The 19717-nt window shown below is 33.1% G+C and overlaps 1 protein-coding gene across 2 annotated transcripts; it reads left to right on the top strand.

Annotated features, from left to right (window-relative positions):
- Positions 1 to 572: 572 nt before the first annotated feature.
- Positions 573 to 3323, top strand: LOC107957600 (UPF0481 protein At3g47200). 2 transcript variants are annotated; one of them, XM_016893141.2, is made up of 2 exons: positions 573 to 2169; positions 3007 to 3323. In XM_016893141.2, exon 1 carries the CDS (start codon positions 859 to 861, stop codon positions 2161 to 2163), a length of 1305 nt encoding a protein of 434 aa, XP_016748630.1. In that variant the 5' UTR covers positions 573 to 858; the 3' UTR covers positions 2164 to 2169; positions 3007 to 3323. The 2 variants fall into 2 exon arrangements, with proteins under 2 accessions (XP_016748630.1, XP_016748629.1); XM_016893140.2 differs by having other exon boundaries at positions 2807 to 3322.
- Positions 3324 to 19717: the final 16394 nt, after the last annotated feature.

Below are 19717 nucleotides of genomic sequence, written 5' to 3'. Positions count from 1 at the left end.
GGGGAGAGGAAATTGTGGGGGCTTAAGCTTTGGCCTCCAGGGAACATTCAGAGAGTGAGACGTGGAACATTAAAGTCGAACTTAAATTTTGTTTACTTGATAATTTTATTGATTATATTTGTAAAGGAGAAGATGAGTTTAAATTTAAAAAATAATATAAATAAAAAATCTCGAAAATATAGAAGATAAAAAGAAGAGAGTTAAATTTGATTTTCTTTTTATGAAGAAAATACTTTGGTTTGGAAAACTTGATTTTCAAGCAACACCAATAGTATAGGCTGGATAAGGTTCCATTTATGCTTTAGCAAATAGAAAAATGAAGAGTAGAATCCAGGAGTTAATTTTTTAAATAAAATAATAAGTCTTTATATAAGAATAAGAATAATAGGTTTATTAATTAAAATTAGTTACCACGTTTTACAAGCCAGGAAGAAATAAATATTAAAAATTAGGCATGCTTTTAACTTTTGCTTTTATCTTTATAATATTTTATTCTTTTAATTGCTTTATTCCCACTTATTAACTACTGCTACACACACACACACACACACACACACACACACATAGTATTCCCCAATAGTTTACACTTAGGACTAACACAAACTTAGCTCCAGAATATATAACCATGCTTATTTATATCTATATTTCTTTCACTTTGTCAGATCACCATGGGTTTTTCCAACTACTCAAACTCAATTTCCATCACACTTTTGTTTTCAGATTTTAGGACTGAAACCTGCACAACCTGAACTCTCTTTTCTGCTTTGTTTTTTCCATATTAATTCTCGACATTTTTCCTTGTTCTTTTGTTATCTGTCACTTTTGTGTTTTGTCTGAAAAAAGGAAGGGGAAAAGAATATGAACATCACCAACATAAAAGCATTGGATGGAAGATCAGATCATGTTGTTTGTATCGATTGTCCTACTGAATCTGTGGCATCTTCCCTGGAAAATATGATGGTGGGTAATAATTTTCTGCCATCTACATGTTGCATCTTCAAGACACCAAGCATACTTTACAGGCACAAAGAAGAAGCATACATCCCCAATGCATTTTCATTCGGGCCCTTTCACCATGGCAAACCGAACTTGACTCAGACTGAAAAGATCAAATCCAAGTATCTGCAATGCCTTGTCGCTCGATCACATTCACCGGAAGCGAGGTTGAAGCAGTGCATTGATGTCATCAAAGAGGTCGAGGAAGAGGCTCGGGCATGTTATGCAGGTACAATCGGTTTCAGCCATGATGAATTTGTGAAAATTTTGGTGCTTGATGCGTGCTTTATTGTTGAGCTGTTCCGCAAGGATGCTAAGTTGGTGTCCAAAGATGAGGATGACCCTGTTTTCACCATGTCATGTATGTTGCAGTACTTGTTTCATGATTTGATTTTGCTAGAAAATCAAATACCATGGCTAGTGCTTGAACGCATATTTAGCTTGACTGCTAGTCCAAATGAAGCCAAGTCTCTAGTTGAACTTACCCTTCAGTTCTTTAGTAACATTTTCTCATCTGATGAACATTCCATTGAACCTCACCTTTTTGCCAACCAGGAAATCAAACATATTCTAGACTTATTAAGGAAGTCATTGATTTTACCATACAGTGGTGAAGATAGCCAGCATTGCTTGGGGTGGCAACCCTTTCCTTCTGCCACAAGTATTAAAGAAGCCGGAATTGAGTTTCGAAGAGTTTCATCGAGTAGCATCTTGGATATAAGGTTTAGAAATGGAATCCTTGAAATGCCATCTTTGCTTATCCAAGAAACCACAGAAACCATTTTCAGGAATCTGATTAGTTTTGAACAATGTTACCCAAATTGTAGTCCTAGAGTCGCATCTTATGTCATTCTTCTAAGTCACCTCATTAACACTTCCAAGGACTTGGACATACTTTGTGGTACCGGAATTATCGACAATTGGCTGATTCCTGAAGACTCGACCAAGTTCTTTAAGGCCTTATATCATGATTCTTATGTGAAAGAGTTCCATTATTTGAGGCTTTGTGAGAACGTGAATGAATATTGTCATCAATGGCAGTCTAGATGGAATGCTTTTTATAAGCATAACTATTTGGGTAAGCCATGGGCTATTGTTTCTGGATTTGCTGTGGCTACCTTTTTGATCCTCACCTTCATACAAACCTACTACATCGTCTTCAAATAAGATCAGGTATTTCTCAAGGGCTTGGAACATGTTTTATGTAAGAGTAACTGAATTTCTATGTTCATGAAAAAAGTTAATGTTTGTAAAATGTAAAAAGGTAATAAATGTGTATGTGTGTTTCTTGAGTCAATGGCTGCCTCTGCTACTAGGAACATGTGTAAACCCAAGCCTTTTTGCTTTTTTTTTTTTTGTAAAATCATATTTGAGTAAAAATGTAAACGATGTGTACTTGTAGCCTGTTTTTCTGTGCAAGACAATATTAGATTACAAAAGTCTTGTTAGATGACAACTTAATTTTTGTATTTAACGTAAAAATGCAGACAATTGATATCGTTTTCAACTTCACATTATATTCAATTTTGCTGTGCGGCTTGTAACCTGCAATTCCAACCTACACCTTTCCCGTTTACCCTTCAAAAATTTTTAAAATTTTATATTAGTAAAGATAAAATGATACTTTGCCCCCCTAAAAATAAAAAAAATTAATTTAATCTTTTAAAAATTATAAAGATATAGGCTATTAAAATGGTGAACTTGCATTTTTACTATTGTAAAAATTATAATTTAATTTTTCCCTCCCTAAAAAAATTTTCTGCCTTTGCCACTACTTTTATCCAAACCTAAACCTTTGCTCCATTTGTAGGCGACCAACCACTCCCTCCCCTTCGAACAATAACTCCCTTGGGTGATTTACTGGTTTTGATGGCTCCTCCAGACAAATCTCGTGGTGGTAGCAGCTGGTCTTCCATTTTGGAATGATTTGAGCCTCTTCTTTTTTTCCTGAGGCTTACTTGAGTTGTTTTAGCTTGCTTATTTCTCTCTTGGTGTGGGGTTTTTGTATAGGAGGGCCTGATGTTGTACAATGTCTCCATGGAAGTCTCCTGCTGCAGGATGAGAGTTGGTTGTTGCGGTTACAAATGTTGGATGGTTCGGCAGTGCCACTGCCTCCTTAGGCATTGGATTTTATTTTTTTATGTGTTTTATGCTTAGTTTTTCCTTATTTCTCTTCGTTCTTTGTTTGCTTGTAAGTAAGACTTCCTTGCATTTGTTCTGAATGGCCTAGGGCTTGAATTCAGGAGATTTTTCGCTTCCATAAAAGAAAAGGATTCCATCATTTCATACGAAGATCTATATGAAAAGCAAATTGGTTATGAGTTCTTTTTACAACATAAAGAAGAAAGAAAGCAACCACGAAATTTTATCATTACAGCTATTGTGCAAATGAAAACACAACTCTTTATTGCAATAATACAAATAATAGACGAAAGGCAGTGCTATTCATATTAATAATCAACACTGCTGTCAACAATAATGCCTAAGAAAAGCCTCACGGTGGTAGCTTTCTAGCACTACTCTCACGTTTTAGCTCTAATATTGTTCTAGCCACTTAAGGCTCCTCTAATCAGCCTTCAACAATCATTGTTGGAAAAAAGTCACCGAAGGCCTCTCTAGTAGTGATCTCAGCAGTAGTTGCAGCCACACCCTCTATCTTGTTAACGGTAGACCCACCTTTCAAAGTCACGGCAAGTAGTGGACAACAGGGGCAGGGGAGAGGAGCTCTTTAGTGGCAAGCATGAACCCCGTAAGCACAGACGATAATAGTTTTGGACCGAACCCTTTTTTGCTTAGGCCACTTAGAATTTCCAACCCTTTTTTGGCTAATGCCTTCATTGGCACTCCTTAAGACAAAGCCCATGAAACTAGCATTCATTTTTTTAGGAATAGCATTTGAAGTTTCTGCAAATATGAAAGAAATGATTAGTCTTAAAACAATAGTCCAAAACAATAAACTATTGAAGAAGATAACTATGGAAGACAAAATGGGCAACTAATATGTCTAGCTTTTTCTAGATGACCCTCCTAACCTAAGTTTGCCCATTTATTTTGTTGCTTAAGATACTCTTGAAGGGTAGATGCGTTCATGGCCACATCTAGTAGAGGGACATCCAAAGAAGTCTTCTCTTTATCTAAAGAGAGTTAAATTACAAGGATTGAACTATCATTAGACATTTCCTCACCTACAGGTTGTGAGGGGGAAGGTACAACAAACAGTTTTGCAAGCCATGTATCATCAGCAATAATAATGTTAATGCCTTCAAAATTGGCAAGCTCAAAGGACTTAGACCCTCCACTACACTTTTCTTCTTTTTTATCAAGGATCTCAACCACCCTTTAGACATCACCTTTGTTTTCTCTTCCCCCTTCCCCACCCACCGAAGCTTCTCTAGTCAACACAGGTTCAACAACCATTCGACGATCTCAACCACCCTCTAGACATCACCTTGTTTACAAACCTTAGGCCAAGCCATTGCTCTTGCAACCATTCGAGTTGATTCCAAACAACCATACCTCTGTAATGCCCTATAACTGACCCGATCGCCAGGTCGAGGTAAATCAATCCAAGTATATTAACAAAATACTTAATTTAATTAGATACTTAAACAATTCTCAAATTCTGAAATTTGAGTTCCACAAAAACTCTTTATCATACAAATGATAAATTCTTTCAACATTGAAATATTATTAAGTCTAACAATTATTTACAAATTTTAGATTAAAACTTGATACAAATGTTTTGACATAGTCCCTGAGGCGTGGCCTCTAAGGGTGCCCCTCTACATACATGAAACAGTTACTGTGCCCAACACTAGCATCTGACGACATTTGGCTTGGTCCCTCCACTCAATCCTCAAGTCTTCATTTACCCTGCATACAAGCAGTAAATCTCATAAGTTCAGAAGGACTTAGTGAGTTCTTGTAAATTGATATACACATAAAACTTCTTGAAATGTAGAAAAATGAAAATTTGTGCACAGATGTAAACTCCCTGTTTTTCCCTGGAAGAAATTATAAACTTCGTGGGTGTAACTGATGCCTTGTTTCCTCTAAACTAACTACCGGTGGACATAAACTCTAGCCACAACTAAGTTCTATCAAACCTTGCCTCTTATGACTCTTAAACTTGTTTAACTTATCCCAATTTTTTTCCTTGTACCTTCCATTATATGTCTCATCCCTGAATACCCATGTTTGTCATCATGGACTGGCAACACCTATTGGCGTTTTAACCAAGACTTTGCCACAGCGACGGGTCCCTTTAATCTACTCTAAACCCCATAAGGATCACTTGTATTATTTCGACGGTAATGTACTTTTCGATTTATGCTATGCTTGATCCCTTTTTCGAATCAAGTCTCTTTCTAAAATCCTTATTTGTAGATTTGAACTTGAAACTTGGCCGACTGAATTAACGCTCTTTTTTTTTATATTCCTTGACAGACTCGAATTCATAATGTAACCTCGAAGTAATTTTTTCACCTTAGTCTAAACTTTGTAAGATACCCCAATTAATAGATAGTTCCTAGCAGACTATCTACTGTCTTGGTATCCCTACATGTTCTTCTCTGCGCTAAATAGTTCTAATGGATTTCCATTTCTTCCAATAAGTTTCCAATAGGCTTCCACTCAAATTATTCCTCCATAGAATTATTTGATTGATGGTCTTACAACCTTTCCTGAGCTACGAGATCTTATCCTGACATTCTCTTTTTTTGTAGATCCCTATGGACTTATCGCTCAGACTATTTGCTAGAATCTGCTTCTTTGACTCACTTATTGTACCCAATGTTATATTAACTGCCAACTACTGGTGAACTAATAATGATGGATACTCCATACATTGAAGAGGGTATCACTTCTATTACCTCTGCTTGTTAAGACCATAAATACCAATTCCTTTTTCAACCACTATTTGGCAGATTCCCTTATTATCAAGCTTAGTCTAACAACTTTTCTTATCTTCTTAGTTTGGAATATTCTCTTACTATTCTGTTTACCCGTATTCTGAGATGCACCGTATTCATTCAATTGCACTACTCACCACTCGAGTCATACAGTGGTTTCCCTTTTTATACCCTATCAGTTTCCTGGTTCACCCTCCTCGCGAACTTCTTTTGTTGCCATAGCCCAGCTATGGTCTTACATAATATGATCCTATGTTTACTATTTTGGCAGACTCTATATGTTGCCATAGCTTAGCTATAGTCTTACATAATATGATCTCATGTTTACTGTCTTGGTGGACTTTCGATTAACAGGAATCAATAAATCTCTTTTGAGGTGTCATCCCATAGTACCTATAAATCACTGTCGTAGTGTTGCTCTATAGAGTCGATAAATCATCATCACAGTATCACTTTAGCGAGTCAATCAATAATCGTCGTCGCAATGTCGCTCTATAGAGTCGACCGACCATCGTCTCGGTATCACTCTAGTGAGCCAGTAGATACCATTCCTCGATGATGCCTAAACCCTATTGAATCCCTATTTCAATCCGCCCATTCCTCCAATACACCATTTATTCCTATCATTATCTACACTATCATGGTAAATTCCTCCGTACTCCTTATACAATATAATCATGCATAATACTCATGTCATTACACTTATTACTTATTATTATATCATACCGTTCACAATTGAGAACTTTGTAAATTCATATACATTTAATGACCATCATACACGTTTACATGGTTACCATTCATACTTAGCATACTTATTTACCATTTCCATATATAACATAGTTTCAGACAAGCTCAAACACAAATAGTTCAAACAATGCATTATTAGCGATAAACCCAGGGCCAAAACATAGAAACTCACTTAAACTCCTTTATCCTTATTAGCTTAGCTTTTCCAAATACTGGAGCCTTCATCGTCCTGATAGCTAACCACGACAACCATATATCGGTTAAATAAAAGTCATCCAAACCTTAAAGCCCAAAACCCATTTTATAGAATCTTAGTAAAAAATCTTTACTCTTATATTTCCCCAAATCCACGAGTATAGAAAGATAAGAAAACTTACAAGCTTTTCAATTTATTTACTTCCAGATTTAAATTCACACGTTCACTACTCTATGCAGGGCTCTCTTAAGTTTTCCTCTTATTTGGAATATCTGAAGAAGACAATATAAGGAAAAGGAAAGTTATGAAATAATCGAGGAGAATTCTTTTCTCCATCATACACATACATAAACCCTAATTTAGAACAGTCTCCATAATCCTTCTAGCCATTCATTGCTAATTATTCTATCCCTCACTAAGGAACCGATAGTTCCAACCCAACCAAACCATAATTGAAATCCAATTATTTGCTCGATAGTTACAAAATTTTCCAAAATTTCTAGTAGAGTCCACCAACTTACCATTTTGTTTGATTAACTCCCAAAACTCCTTTAAATTCGAGTCCTCAAAGAAACCTGAGTGCGGAAACCTCTGTACCTTTCAAAGGTTGATGTCACGAGGTACAACGATGGGATTCCTCTTTCATAAGTGATCGAACTATCTTAGAGCACCCTTATAACCATCTAAGGAGGGTTTGAATGCACATATGTCATATAGGGGTATACTCTACACAACTGGGAACCCAAAGTCTTCCCAAAATTCAACTATACTAGGATGTACTTATTCTTTTCCAAATTCAAGTTATTGGTCTTCCAAAAAAAAAAAATTATCTACAGTTAGCCCTTGATGTTTCGTGAAACACAACAGTCCAGGTTGTGTGGTTTGGTATAATTGTGTAAGGTTATAGAGGTTTTGGAAGGCTCTCATATGGGGAATCTCCCTTTGTTTGTAGCAGAAGATCAAATACCTCATAATTATCCACCAAGTAGACCTCACAAGTTATTTGGAGACTATGCCATAATAATTGAGGTCTATTCAAATGAAGGGATGACCAAGAAAATGGAACTTGCCTCTAACACATAGAATAGCAGGTAAAAATCCCATTGTCATGCTTATGCTCGCTCACTGCACTTAGGGCATACTCACCTTTTGGAATGCTAAAATCATATTGAAAATGGTTCAGGTGCAACCCACGATAGAGCAACAACCATTTTATCTCATTCTTGGTAGCAATGCTTTTGAATAACCTTTTGACCACCATTTCCTTCACCATATTTAGAGCCCACTTTGGCTTCCTAATCTGTCGTAATTTGATATGTCAAATTAAGCTTTCCATAACACTTGGGGACATTACTCTCAAGAAATTTATGATTCTTTTACATACTTTTGTTGACTTTTAGTTTTTATCATTAAAAATCATTTTTTTAGTTCTACTCCTTATGAGACTCGAATTAGTAAAATGACGCCATGGGGAACCTAACGATGTGTTTGAGTTGGTGTAGGGAGACGAAAATGGCCCAATCTTAAGGCAAACAACATTCAACATGGGTGTCGTGACATTGATGCTATGGATGTCGTGACACTGAGTCCCTTTGCCTTAAGGGTGCAAGACACCAATAAGAAACCGACCTAGACTGGACTATCGACAAAGTCGTGGCATTAAGCCCAACATTACAAAACTGGGCTTCTGAGGTCGCGATTTCACTGAAAGTTGTGAAGTGAAGAAATCGTGGTCATCACCAAGGATGTTGTGACATCAGTCAGTGGATGTCGTGACATCGAGAACCCCTAGAGCCTTAATTGTGCCACTTTTGAGGGTGTTGTGACACTGAAGCTTGGATGTCGTGACATCATTTCCTGGTGGGGAGAAAATTACTGTAGGGGTAGTCTTTTTTCCAATACAAACCCAAGTCAAAATACACATTTTAAGGGTGATTTTGTCAATGCGGGTTTGAATTTTTCAACTGTTAAAAGACCCTTTTGGTTGTTAGCTTAAATGAGCCAACTTTATTTGATCTATTTAGCTTAGTTGTTAGTTTTTTTATTCATCTTTAGGTTTAGGTCATTTTCTTTTCTGAGCTTAGTTGGTGTAGATGTTAATTTAGTTAGATTTTTTTATTGTAGCTTGTCACTTCTTTGGCAATTTAATACTCTAGTTAACTTTTTATTTTGATTCCTATTCAAATATGTTAATATATTTTGTATTTTTTATTTTGATTGAGATTGTCGGTCTTGTTTAGGAACCTTCTTGTTAGAAAATTGGGTTCAAAAAATGTAGCGAAAAATAGGTTTATGGGAAAACTAGAGTTTTAAATTGTTTTCCAAAAACAATAAACACTTACACAATTGTACCTTTATGATTCGTTTAGGATGAATGCTTCGATTGAGTAGTCTTTTCTGCTATCCTCAAGCTCACGTTTATCTAGTGTGAGCTCACTTCGAATCAGAAAATTTTTCACAAAATTACCAGTAAGGAAATTTTGTAATTTTTTTAAACTTTTGGGATCAAGTTGTAAATAATAAAAATATCTCTATAATTTTCTAAAATAAATTTTCAGAGAATTTTTTCTCTATATCTTTTCTTGAATTCAATTTATGAGAATAGTGATTCATGCTCTCTTTATATAGGGAGAATTTAGAGAGAGTTCAAGTAGGATTAGAATTAATCACATTAATATTAAATTAAAAAATATTATCTAAATAAATATTAAATTAATAAAATACTATCTAGATAAATATTAAATTTATTAAAACAATATTATCTTTAGAAAAGTTAATTTGAAATCAAGTTACCTAGAGTCCCACTAGGATTCTAATTTTTCCATTACTCTACTACCGAAAAACCACTGCCACCAACCATTTGTCAATTGTTGGATTGTCGCTGTCGCAACCGCTATGCTCGGCGGTGCCATTGTCAACGCAACTCCCTCGACACCTCAAACCGTCGTTGTTTTGCCTAAATGGGCTTGACTAGTTTGAATGCTATCAGTTCAGTCAAGGCTAATGACTACCAGGCCGGTTCGATCTGGTAACTGATTGGATCATTGACCCAATTTCATACATAGGGCCCAATTCAACAAGTTTTTGGGATTCAATCTCGAGTTTTGGTTCTCAAGTTTAATTTTTGATCACGGGTCCAATTTTCAAGTTCAGTTACCCATTGGGCCAATTGTCTGACTTGAAAATTAATTTCCAAAAGTATCTTATTTATTTTAATTAATTTGATTAATTTAATTTTACTTGATTAAAATTAATTTTCTCAAAAATCATGAGGTTTTCCAAATTAATTTTTCAAGAAAATTATTTAATCAAATTCTCTAATTGAATAATTCACACGACCACCTAATTTAATTCCATATCGAATAAATTTAATTCCATATCGAATAAATCGAGTCAATTAAATTATTTCCAAAGTTGTATAATTTTCTTCTGATTCAAATGCAATCTGATTGAGCTTTTGTTGAGCTAGCGGAGGGACCAATCAGACATATACATTTAGTCTCGAGCAATTGCAATTATGTCCAGAAGTATCGTTCTGATAATTCACAATTTACTTAATCATAGAGTTAGTCCACAAGAAGCATCATGATTGAAAACTCCTTATTATATACTTTTTACGAAAACAATTCATCTAATTGTTTTGTCCAATGACCTTTCCATGTGTGTGTTACCCTCATATGATATCCTTGATTCCTTTGAGTTAAATCCATTCAGTGAATACAGTCTTATTTTATCTCATTGTCACCATTGTGTCTTCTTAATGATTATTATTATCACTGTCAAGTAATGACTGTGATAAGTTGTTCATATGAGAACAAGCAACCTGTGGTCACGTTTAATATTTATCAATTCACATATTGCCAGTGAGAGGATTTCATTAACTCTTTAATCGAGTTATGAATTCCATTACTACTAGTAAAGTCATGCCACACACAAGTCATGTACCCAACATACCGACTATCGTCTCTATCATTTTTAGAGCATAAGCCTCCACTTATATAACACCCCTTACCAGTATCCGACGCCAGAACAGGGTACGAGGTATTACTGGACTTGAGTACTTGTAATCATTTAAAACCGAGACATAAAATTTCATCAATTTTAAACTTTTCAAACATATTCAAGACTATCTACATTAAATGACTTTATACAATAGAGTCCTTCAAATAACATAGGTCAGTATTTTAGGCCAGCACCTAGCAACTTAATAATAATTAAACGAGTCCCAATACATGCAAAAGACTTAAAAATACTTCAAAACCTTTATATATCGATCAATATTTTGATAGTGTGATTTAACCTCCAGCGACCTCCAACTCGAGCTAACATCTGCGACACTATAGGAAAAAGGAAAGGAAGGGAGTAAGCATTATATCTTAGTAAGTAAATATGTAAATATTAATAAACAATACATTATCATACATTAAACAAAGTCACAATATGTTCCCGGAACATTACCATCACAAACACACATACTTTCACTATTACAATTATAAACAGGTTCAAAATAAGCTGTCTAACAGAGTACCAGCAGCTAAATTATTTATTTCTGGAGCTAAAAAACTCCAAATTACAAACCGTTAATTTTAATTGAAACTAGATTCACGTATATTCTTATCATAAAATTTTCAGAATTTTTGGTCTATCCAATTAGTACAGTTTATTCATTGAAGTTGCCCCTATTTCACTGCTCAACTTCCCTGACCACTCTTCAATACAAATAAATTTTCTCTTCGTACAGAACTCATATGATGTTATCGTTTACTTTATTTGCAACTAGACTCATTAAGGATTTCAAAAATATAAATTTTATCCCATAATTATTTTTGTACAATTTTTAATGATTTTTCAAAGTCAGAACAGGGGATCACGTAGTCATTCTGAACCAGTCTCATAGAAACTTAAATATCTCAGAATATAGAATTCCTTTGCTTATGAAAATAGACTCATTAAACTTTAATTTGATATCTCATTCAGTCTCTGATTCAATTTCTACTATTTTTGGTAAATTTTTAGATTCTCGTCACTGCAACTATCCAGAACAGTTTTATTGTCAATTCTGATCTTTCACACTTCAATTGTATTCATCACTTACCCATAACAATCTTTCCAATTTCCAATCACATATCAAGCATATTACTCATAAGTTACACACGTATATACTTACACTTATCTTCACAAAGTCATACACAATTTCATTTACTCAATTTCCCAGTTGAACACTTCGGAATAATAACAGATACGCGATGGTATCGCACACAGTCCACCTTTAAAATCGAAGCTCTCCTGTACACATAGTGGCCTTCACTTAGCACCCCTCATGTGACCTAGCTTGATTATACACATAATTTTGGCTCTCTTGTACACATGGTGTACACATAGTATCACCCATGTGACCTAGCCACTTTATCTCGTAGCTCTCTTGTTTACATGGTGTCCTTCACCTGGAACCACACATGCAACCTAGCTACATCTATCTCGTAGCTCTCTTGTAGTATCACCTATGTGACCTAGCTACCTCATAATGTCTCGTAGCTCTCTTGTACACATGGTATACACCCCGTATTACACATGTGACCTAGCTACATACCATCTGTATCTTTCGATTCCGAAGGTTCAAACGGGAAGCATCTCACTTTCTAATACTTTATTCCATTCTTCCAATAGTCAATTATGATTAAAAAATCAGCTACAATACATAAAATATGCTGAAATATAAAAACGTAATAAAGATAATGTATTATTTACTTACAAACTTACATACTTTCTCATTTCCGTGTCGAATTAATATTGAACATTTAAATCACCATAATTATACTTACTTTCAACACCTCGGCAATCATAGTAAATATATTAATTTTATATTGAAACATGCATAAATTAATGCTTATTATACATATGAACTTACCTCGATACTAAAACGACCATTTTACCAACTTTATCGATTTTCGATTTTTCTCCCATTTTATGTTCAAATCTCATTTTTCGGGATCTAAAACATCATATTTTACTTATCTAATTAATGTACTATTCAAAACAGTCCTTAACTCAAAACTTTGGCAAAATTACAATTTTTCCCCTAAACTTTTGCATATTTACACTTTTACCCCTAGGCTCGGGAATTAAACTTCATCCATTATTCTTATGTTTTATGACATGCTGATCATTTTTCCCTTCTATGGAAACATCAAATTCTCACTCTAACACATAGTTATGAACAATAACAACTTTTACCGATTAAGCTGTTTTACTCATTTTTGCTTAAAACCGCTTAGCAAAAGTTGTTTAACATAATTTCAGCCTTCATATTCTACCATAAAACATCAAAATAAACACACTTCACCTATGGGTATTTTTCCAAATATGAACCCTAGCTTAAATTATTGCTAGAATAAGCTTAATCAAGTTACCGGGATTCCAAAAACATAAAGAACTTGAAAAACGGGGCTAGAACGGACTTACTATTGAGCTTGGAAAGCTTGAAAACCCTAGCCATGGCTTCCCCCATGCTAATTTCGGCCTCCATGAAAAAGATGAGTCAATTTTGGCTTTATTTTTCCTTTTTATTTCTTTTAATTACCAAATGACTAAAATGCCCTTAAGGCCTTTCTTTAAAATTTTGTCCTATTCATGCCCATTTTTGTCCAAACGAAATATAATGGTCTAATTACCATTTAAGGACCTCCTCTTTAAAACCCTATTTCAATCAAGTACTTATGAATTAGAACACATATTTTGCAACTTTTGCAATTTAGTCCTAAAAGTCCAATTAAGCACTTTATCAGTAAAATTTCTTAACGATATTTTTACACAATATTTTAATCAATAAATAAACCTTGAAACTTAATCGGAATAAATTTTTTGACTTTGAATTCGTGGTTCTAAAACCATCATTCCATTTAGGCCCTAAATCGGGCTATTATAGCAACTTCTGCAAATAAGCCCTAATAGGCAAATTAAACATGCAATCTATAAAATTTCTTATCAATACTCTAACACATGCATCTAATCACTCAGTAAATCATAAAAAAAATTAATCGAAATAAACTTTTCTATCTCAGATTTGTGGTTTCGCAACCACTATTCCATTTAGGCCCTTTTTCGAGATGTTACAACTTATATCAAAACACATGATTTACATATGCATGGTTAGTGACTAACTTAAGATTTAGGTAAGTCACACCATGAATGTCAAAAGTGAATCAATTCAAAAAAAATTTAGAATTAATTCAACTTGGGTCCAGTCCAACACATCATTCTTTCAATGAGTACATCTATGTCTCTACAAGTAAAGTCAATTGCTACGATAGCCAAGACTAGAAATCTCCCTAATTGGAATTCTAGACGACATAATAATCCTTCTAAGTATTTGAATCAAATGATCACTTTGATTCTTTTACAAGATTACGAACACGTTTAGGTTATCTATTGAAGTAAGTTGTCTTTCTCGCAATGTAAACATTCTTACAGTGCCACTTATCATTAGTTTGAACTTAGACAATCATTGAGCTCATATTTACTTATCACAATTTCGCTATGTATGCAAAATATGAAAGACAGAAACACAAAACATATAACAGTGAAATGTGAAATTAAATTTATCTATTTATTCATCTTTCAAATAAATAGAAAATAGTTACATGTTTACTACTATATAAACAAATTTCCCAACACTTAACCCATTCAATCTTTTAAAAGCATGCAATGTTTTTAATATCCAGTTTCAATCATGAATGATTAAAATATGTATGACAAATACATGTGACACACTTTCCTTAAACCATATGGCATGTTTATCATACATATGCACGAACATAAATTGGTAATCAAATAAATATCATCATGCTATTTCATATATAAACATAAAATTTAAATGACCCTGATAAGCCAAACTTTCCATAATTCCATCCTAAATTTTTTTTTGCAAAATTCACCCCAAAGCATATCTTAAGTCTTTTGTTTTGCCACCACAAGCTTCCGTTGCTATACTAATTCATATTGTTGTCATCACTATTTTTTTGCTGTTGTTTCTATGATGTTGTTGCTGTTATTGCATCTGGGCTTCCGCTGGCCTCTGCTAGGCTGCTATCAAATCGCTGTTGTCTACTGTTGGCTTGGTTAAGTCAAGTTTGCATCTTCTTGATCAACCTGGATGTGTTTGGTTTTTCAGGTTTTGTCGAAAAATATTGGTTACATAGGTTTTATGTCCGTTTTGGGCTCACATAATTTATTCCAAAATAATAATATAAAATCTTGCTTGGAGATGATTGGAAACTCAAAAATATATAGACCTTTTTAACACTTTCTAACTGACAATTCTTGCAAATTATGAGCTCTTCTCAACATATATTTTATAATTTTATTACAAAATATCTTAATTGGACAAATTAGAGACAAATTTATATTTTTAATTATTTTTATGCTAAACTTATAAAAGTATGCCAATTTTCAGCAGTTTTATGCAACGGAAGAAATACTAGTTTCAGAATTCACCATTGGGAAGATCAAATTATTATAGTACCTTCGCAACATGATGCAAATTTCAATCAGGATGATTAAAATTAGACAACTTGATGCAGAGAAAAAGGCCCAAAATATTCATTTGAAGAGGATTGATCCAAAAAAAGGGAGAGCAGCCCAAATCATCCCAAATTACTACCTAAATAAGCTATTTTAAGCTAATTCCAATAATTTAAAAAATGACCCCTAAACTTCTCCTTATAACCATTCTAACCCTTCCACTTTTCAAGCACATAGCTATTTTTAGCAAGACCATTCAAAGTCATTCTCTTATAATCAAGGGTCAACCATGGGAAGAGAAAATCAAGGCTCTCCCATGCTATTTTTATCATCCCATGCCACTATAACTAGCCATCCTCCTTGCCTTTCAAAAGCAAACAATTCACTCACCTCTCATCCATTTTTCTCATTTTCTTATTCTTTCCTTTTCCCATTTTCGATTGCTTCTCTCTTGAAAAATAGTTTTGCAAGTCCTTGGAGAAGCAACATTCAACATCTTGGAGGCCTCTAATCGATAGATCAAAGCAGAAGGAAGAAAGGGGACACACACTAGTTTGACTTCGAAGAAATACTGGCTTTCTCTTCTAGTCCTTTCTCTTTATTCTTTTTAATTTGTTTTGAGGTTATGAACATGTTTGCTAATTTTTTTGATGCTTTTGATTTAATTAAAATGACTTAAATTGTGTTAGTGTTAGATTGATCGCATTCTACCTTCTTAAATTATTAAAATTATGTTTTGATGTTATAGGTGTTGGTTAGTTGTTAATTTAGATAAAAACACGTTTATGTTATTCTTGCATTATAAGTGTGAGAATGCAAATGAATTAATTAATTAATTAGATTGAAATTATAATTAATTGACACATAATCTAAATGGTGCATGTTAAATCTTTTTAGGATAAATTAGATTAAATGAGTGATAGTATTGACATATATTATTGCTTTGCATAACCTAAAGTTTGATTAAATTTGTATAAGTATAGAAATATATTGTTACTTCACTATCTCTTATGTCTGCTTATGAAAATTATTTAATTAATTTAACATAGACATATGTTAGAGAGGTTCAATAATTTTATAAGTAGGACTGAATCGGTTAACAAAGAACCAAGTTTCCATGGAATTATCCATAACATCATGAATATTGTTTTAATAATTTTGAGTTAAAGAATAAGGTTAATCTAACACAATTATATCATATTGATTAAACTTTTAAAAATCTTGTATTTACCTTGTGTTACAATTTAGTTTAATTTGTATCATTTACCTTGTGTTACAATTTTTGTTTAGATAATAGCATAGCTCACTCCTTTAAAATAATTTTCCATCACCAAATTTTTAGTCTTTATTTCAAAAAAGTGTTTTTTTTTCTATATAGTCCCTGTGGAAACAATACTCGATTCTTATCACTTTGTTACTTGTCGTAATTGTGTACACTTGAACATTTTCGTCTTTCCAATGATTGTGCACGATCTACTTTATACATTCCTGAATATTAATAGTAATTACATTTAATTTTCTAGGAATCACAACTTTGACAAAATTATTTTATCATATAAAATAATAAAATAATAGCATACATTTATTCGCATACATTCCCCTAGACATGCATATAATTACAAGAATGTCACATTTTATCAAAATTAATCACACATGAAAAAGAGAGAAAATTTCAATATCGATTTGTACTATAAACATAGAACAAATAGGCTGTGACATTAATTGTTGGAAAAATTCCGATTCAAAAATGGTTTTGTTGAACATTAGAAAATTAAAATTTAAAAAATCGAGCCGATTTGTGATACTTATAGCAATGAACCCTTTATCGAAATAGCACATGTGTTTTTGGCTAGACGGATCCTTATCATTCCCGGATTTCAACTAAATAGCCTTTTTCACTATTCTCGTACTACAAACTGCTTCAACTGTGGGCTCGAACCAATTGAAATTAAACACAAAACCAAATATTATTGATTTTACTTTCAGTTGGAAAACAAATCTCTCTTCAATAGAAACTGATAGAATTGCTATTCCAGAAAATATAATTTATACTTAGAAAATAAATTCTCACTATTTTTGGCCAGAATGACAATATCTCAAAGTTGTATATTTAGCTCTATCGATGTCATCTATTTATAGGGAGAAGAAGTAAAGCCCTTATCGAATTAGTAGAAGTTTATTTCAATAGAAAAAACAAAATCCTAATCGAACTAGGATTAGTGGGGGGCGACAACCCTAGTTAAATATATTGTAATCCCTAATATTAGCATGAGGGGATTTTTGGTCCTCTCCCATATCGGGTGTAATTATAAATACTTCCTGAACTTTTAACCCAATACTTTATAATTCAATCCAACTCAATACTTGTTTTTCTATTTCCCAAAATAAACATCATAAATTAATTTAAATAAATTAATTAATTTCCTAATTAAATAATTTTCTTAACTCAATTTTAATTCCATTAAAATCATGACAACTTTATCGTAAAAGAATCTATGAGAAAATATATTTAATATTTTTAGATTCAACGGATTCACTATGACTAATTAATTGAATTCCATTTATGAACTTCAATTAATCAATTAAGTAATTAATAATTCAAAGAACCATAAAATAATTTTCAAGTCATTTCCATTTAGAGAAAACCATATTCAATTTCGAATGTTTCCCATTTCTCTAACTTTATCATTTCTATTCATTTGATTCAACATGCAATTCATTTTAGGTTTCAACGAGCTAGTGGAGGGTTCGATTGGACATATGTGGTTAGGGCCCAAATGATTTCTAGTTATGTTTCAACTTTTCGCTTATTAATTATAAATTCATTCAGTCACAACGTCTTTCCACTATAGTATCGTGAATGTGCTCTCCCTAATGACATATCATTACAAAAGCAACTTGATTAATACTAGTCCAATGACCTTGTCATAAGTGTATAACCCTTATATGATATCCTTAATCTCTTTGGGATAAATCTTCTCTGATGTCTACTAAACTAACGAATAAATTGACTAAGGCAAGTGCACCTATCAATTAATAGTATAATTATGGTGAGCACATATATCATTCCCTCGAGGACTACAATTACTAGTAATATCGTCTTCTTATTATCTAACCTAATAATTCAAAAGATTGATTAAAACTAAAATTAACTAACGAATGCGTCAAAGAAATAAAACACAAAAATAATCAAATATCAACCAAATGACAAAATAATAACTAGATAAGGATCAACCTAGACTTCATCTATAATTCTCAATCTAATATATGCAATTTCCTTTCTTAGTTTCTTTTATCCGTAGAAATCCCTAATTTATGTTAACATCTCTTTCAAGCATAAGATCAACTAACTCTAGGTTGATTAATTAAAATTTCTTTCTAATTAAAACCTCTATTATTGCATTAATTTGCTTTATGGATCCACCTGTTAGATTTGAATCTAATCTGGTAGATTTATATCATCCTATTTCTAGGATTACATGCAACTCCATTCAATTATGCAAGATCTAATCACAATACGGGTCTATTCAACCTCAAACTTATGCACATCAAACATGGATTAATACTCTAGAATTATTAACCCAAAAACAATTAAGCACTCATTGTTGAAAACAAAGAACTAAGGTTTTACTACATAAAGCTAGAAATCAAACGATAGAATCCATCCTAGGGTTCATATCCCCAAGGTATTATGAGAATTAGTTCGTAATTGTAAGAAAAAACATAAAAAATACAATATATCCACTCAAATAAAAGAAACTCGTGATAACTCGCTTGGAAATCATCTTGGACTCTTGAATCTTGATGGATAATTACTTCGAAATCAACTTCAATGGTGTTCATTTGGGTACTTTTTGTGCTATTCTATGACGGCTGCTTCCCTACTATTTTGTTTCCTTATTTATACCATTTTAAAGTGCCAAAAACCTAAAAATTGAAACTTCTAGTTGTTATCACACACGATTCTCGAAATCCACACACCCTAGACACATGCCCATGTGGCTTAACGGTCATGTGGCTTGCACATATGAAATTCTGTTGCCCGTGTACAGGTTCCTAAATGCTCCAATGTTTTGATTTCTAGCTGTTTTTCACTCCTGTGGCTCTCAAGTGTTGTATTAAGCATAAAAACATGAATATAAAGGATTAGGAGTATATAATTCACAATTAATACCATATAATCACCCAAAAATGCATTACGAATGAGGCTAAAATATGTTACTATTGACAGTTATTGTAACAACCCAATTTTAGTGAAATCGGAAAAGTGGTCTCAGAACCACAAATTCGAGCCGAAAAATAAAATTTACTTTTATTTTATTATATGATCCATATTATACTAGAAATG

Source organism: Gossypium hirsutum, chromosome A05 (genome assembly GCF_007990345.1).
Source record: "Gossypium hirsutum isolate 1008001.06 chromosome A05, Gossypium_hirsutum_v2.1, whole genome shotgun sequence".
In the NCBI taxonomy this organism is placed as follows: domain Eukaryota; kingdom Viridiplantae; phylum Streptophyta; class Magnoliopsida; order Malvales; family Malvaceae; genus Gossypium; species Gossypium hirsutum.
This window is presented reverse-complemented; position numbering and strand designations above follow the sequence as displayed.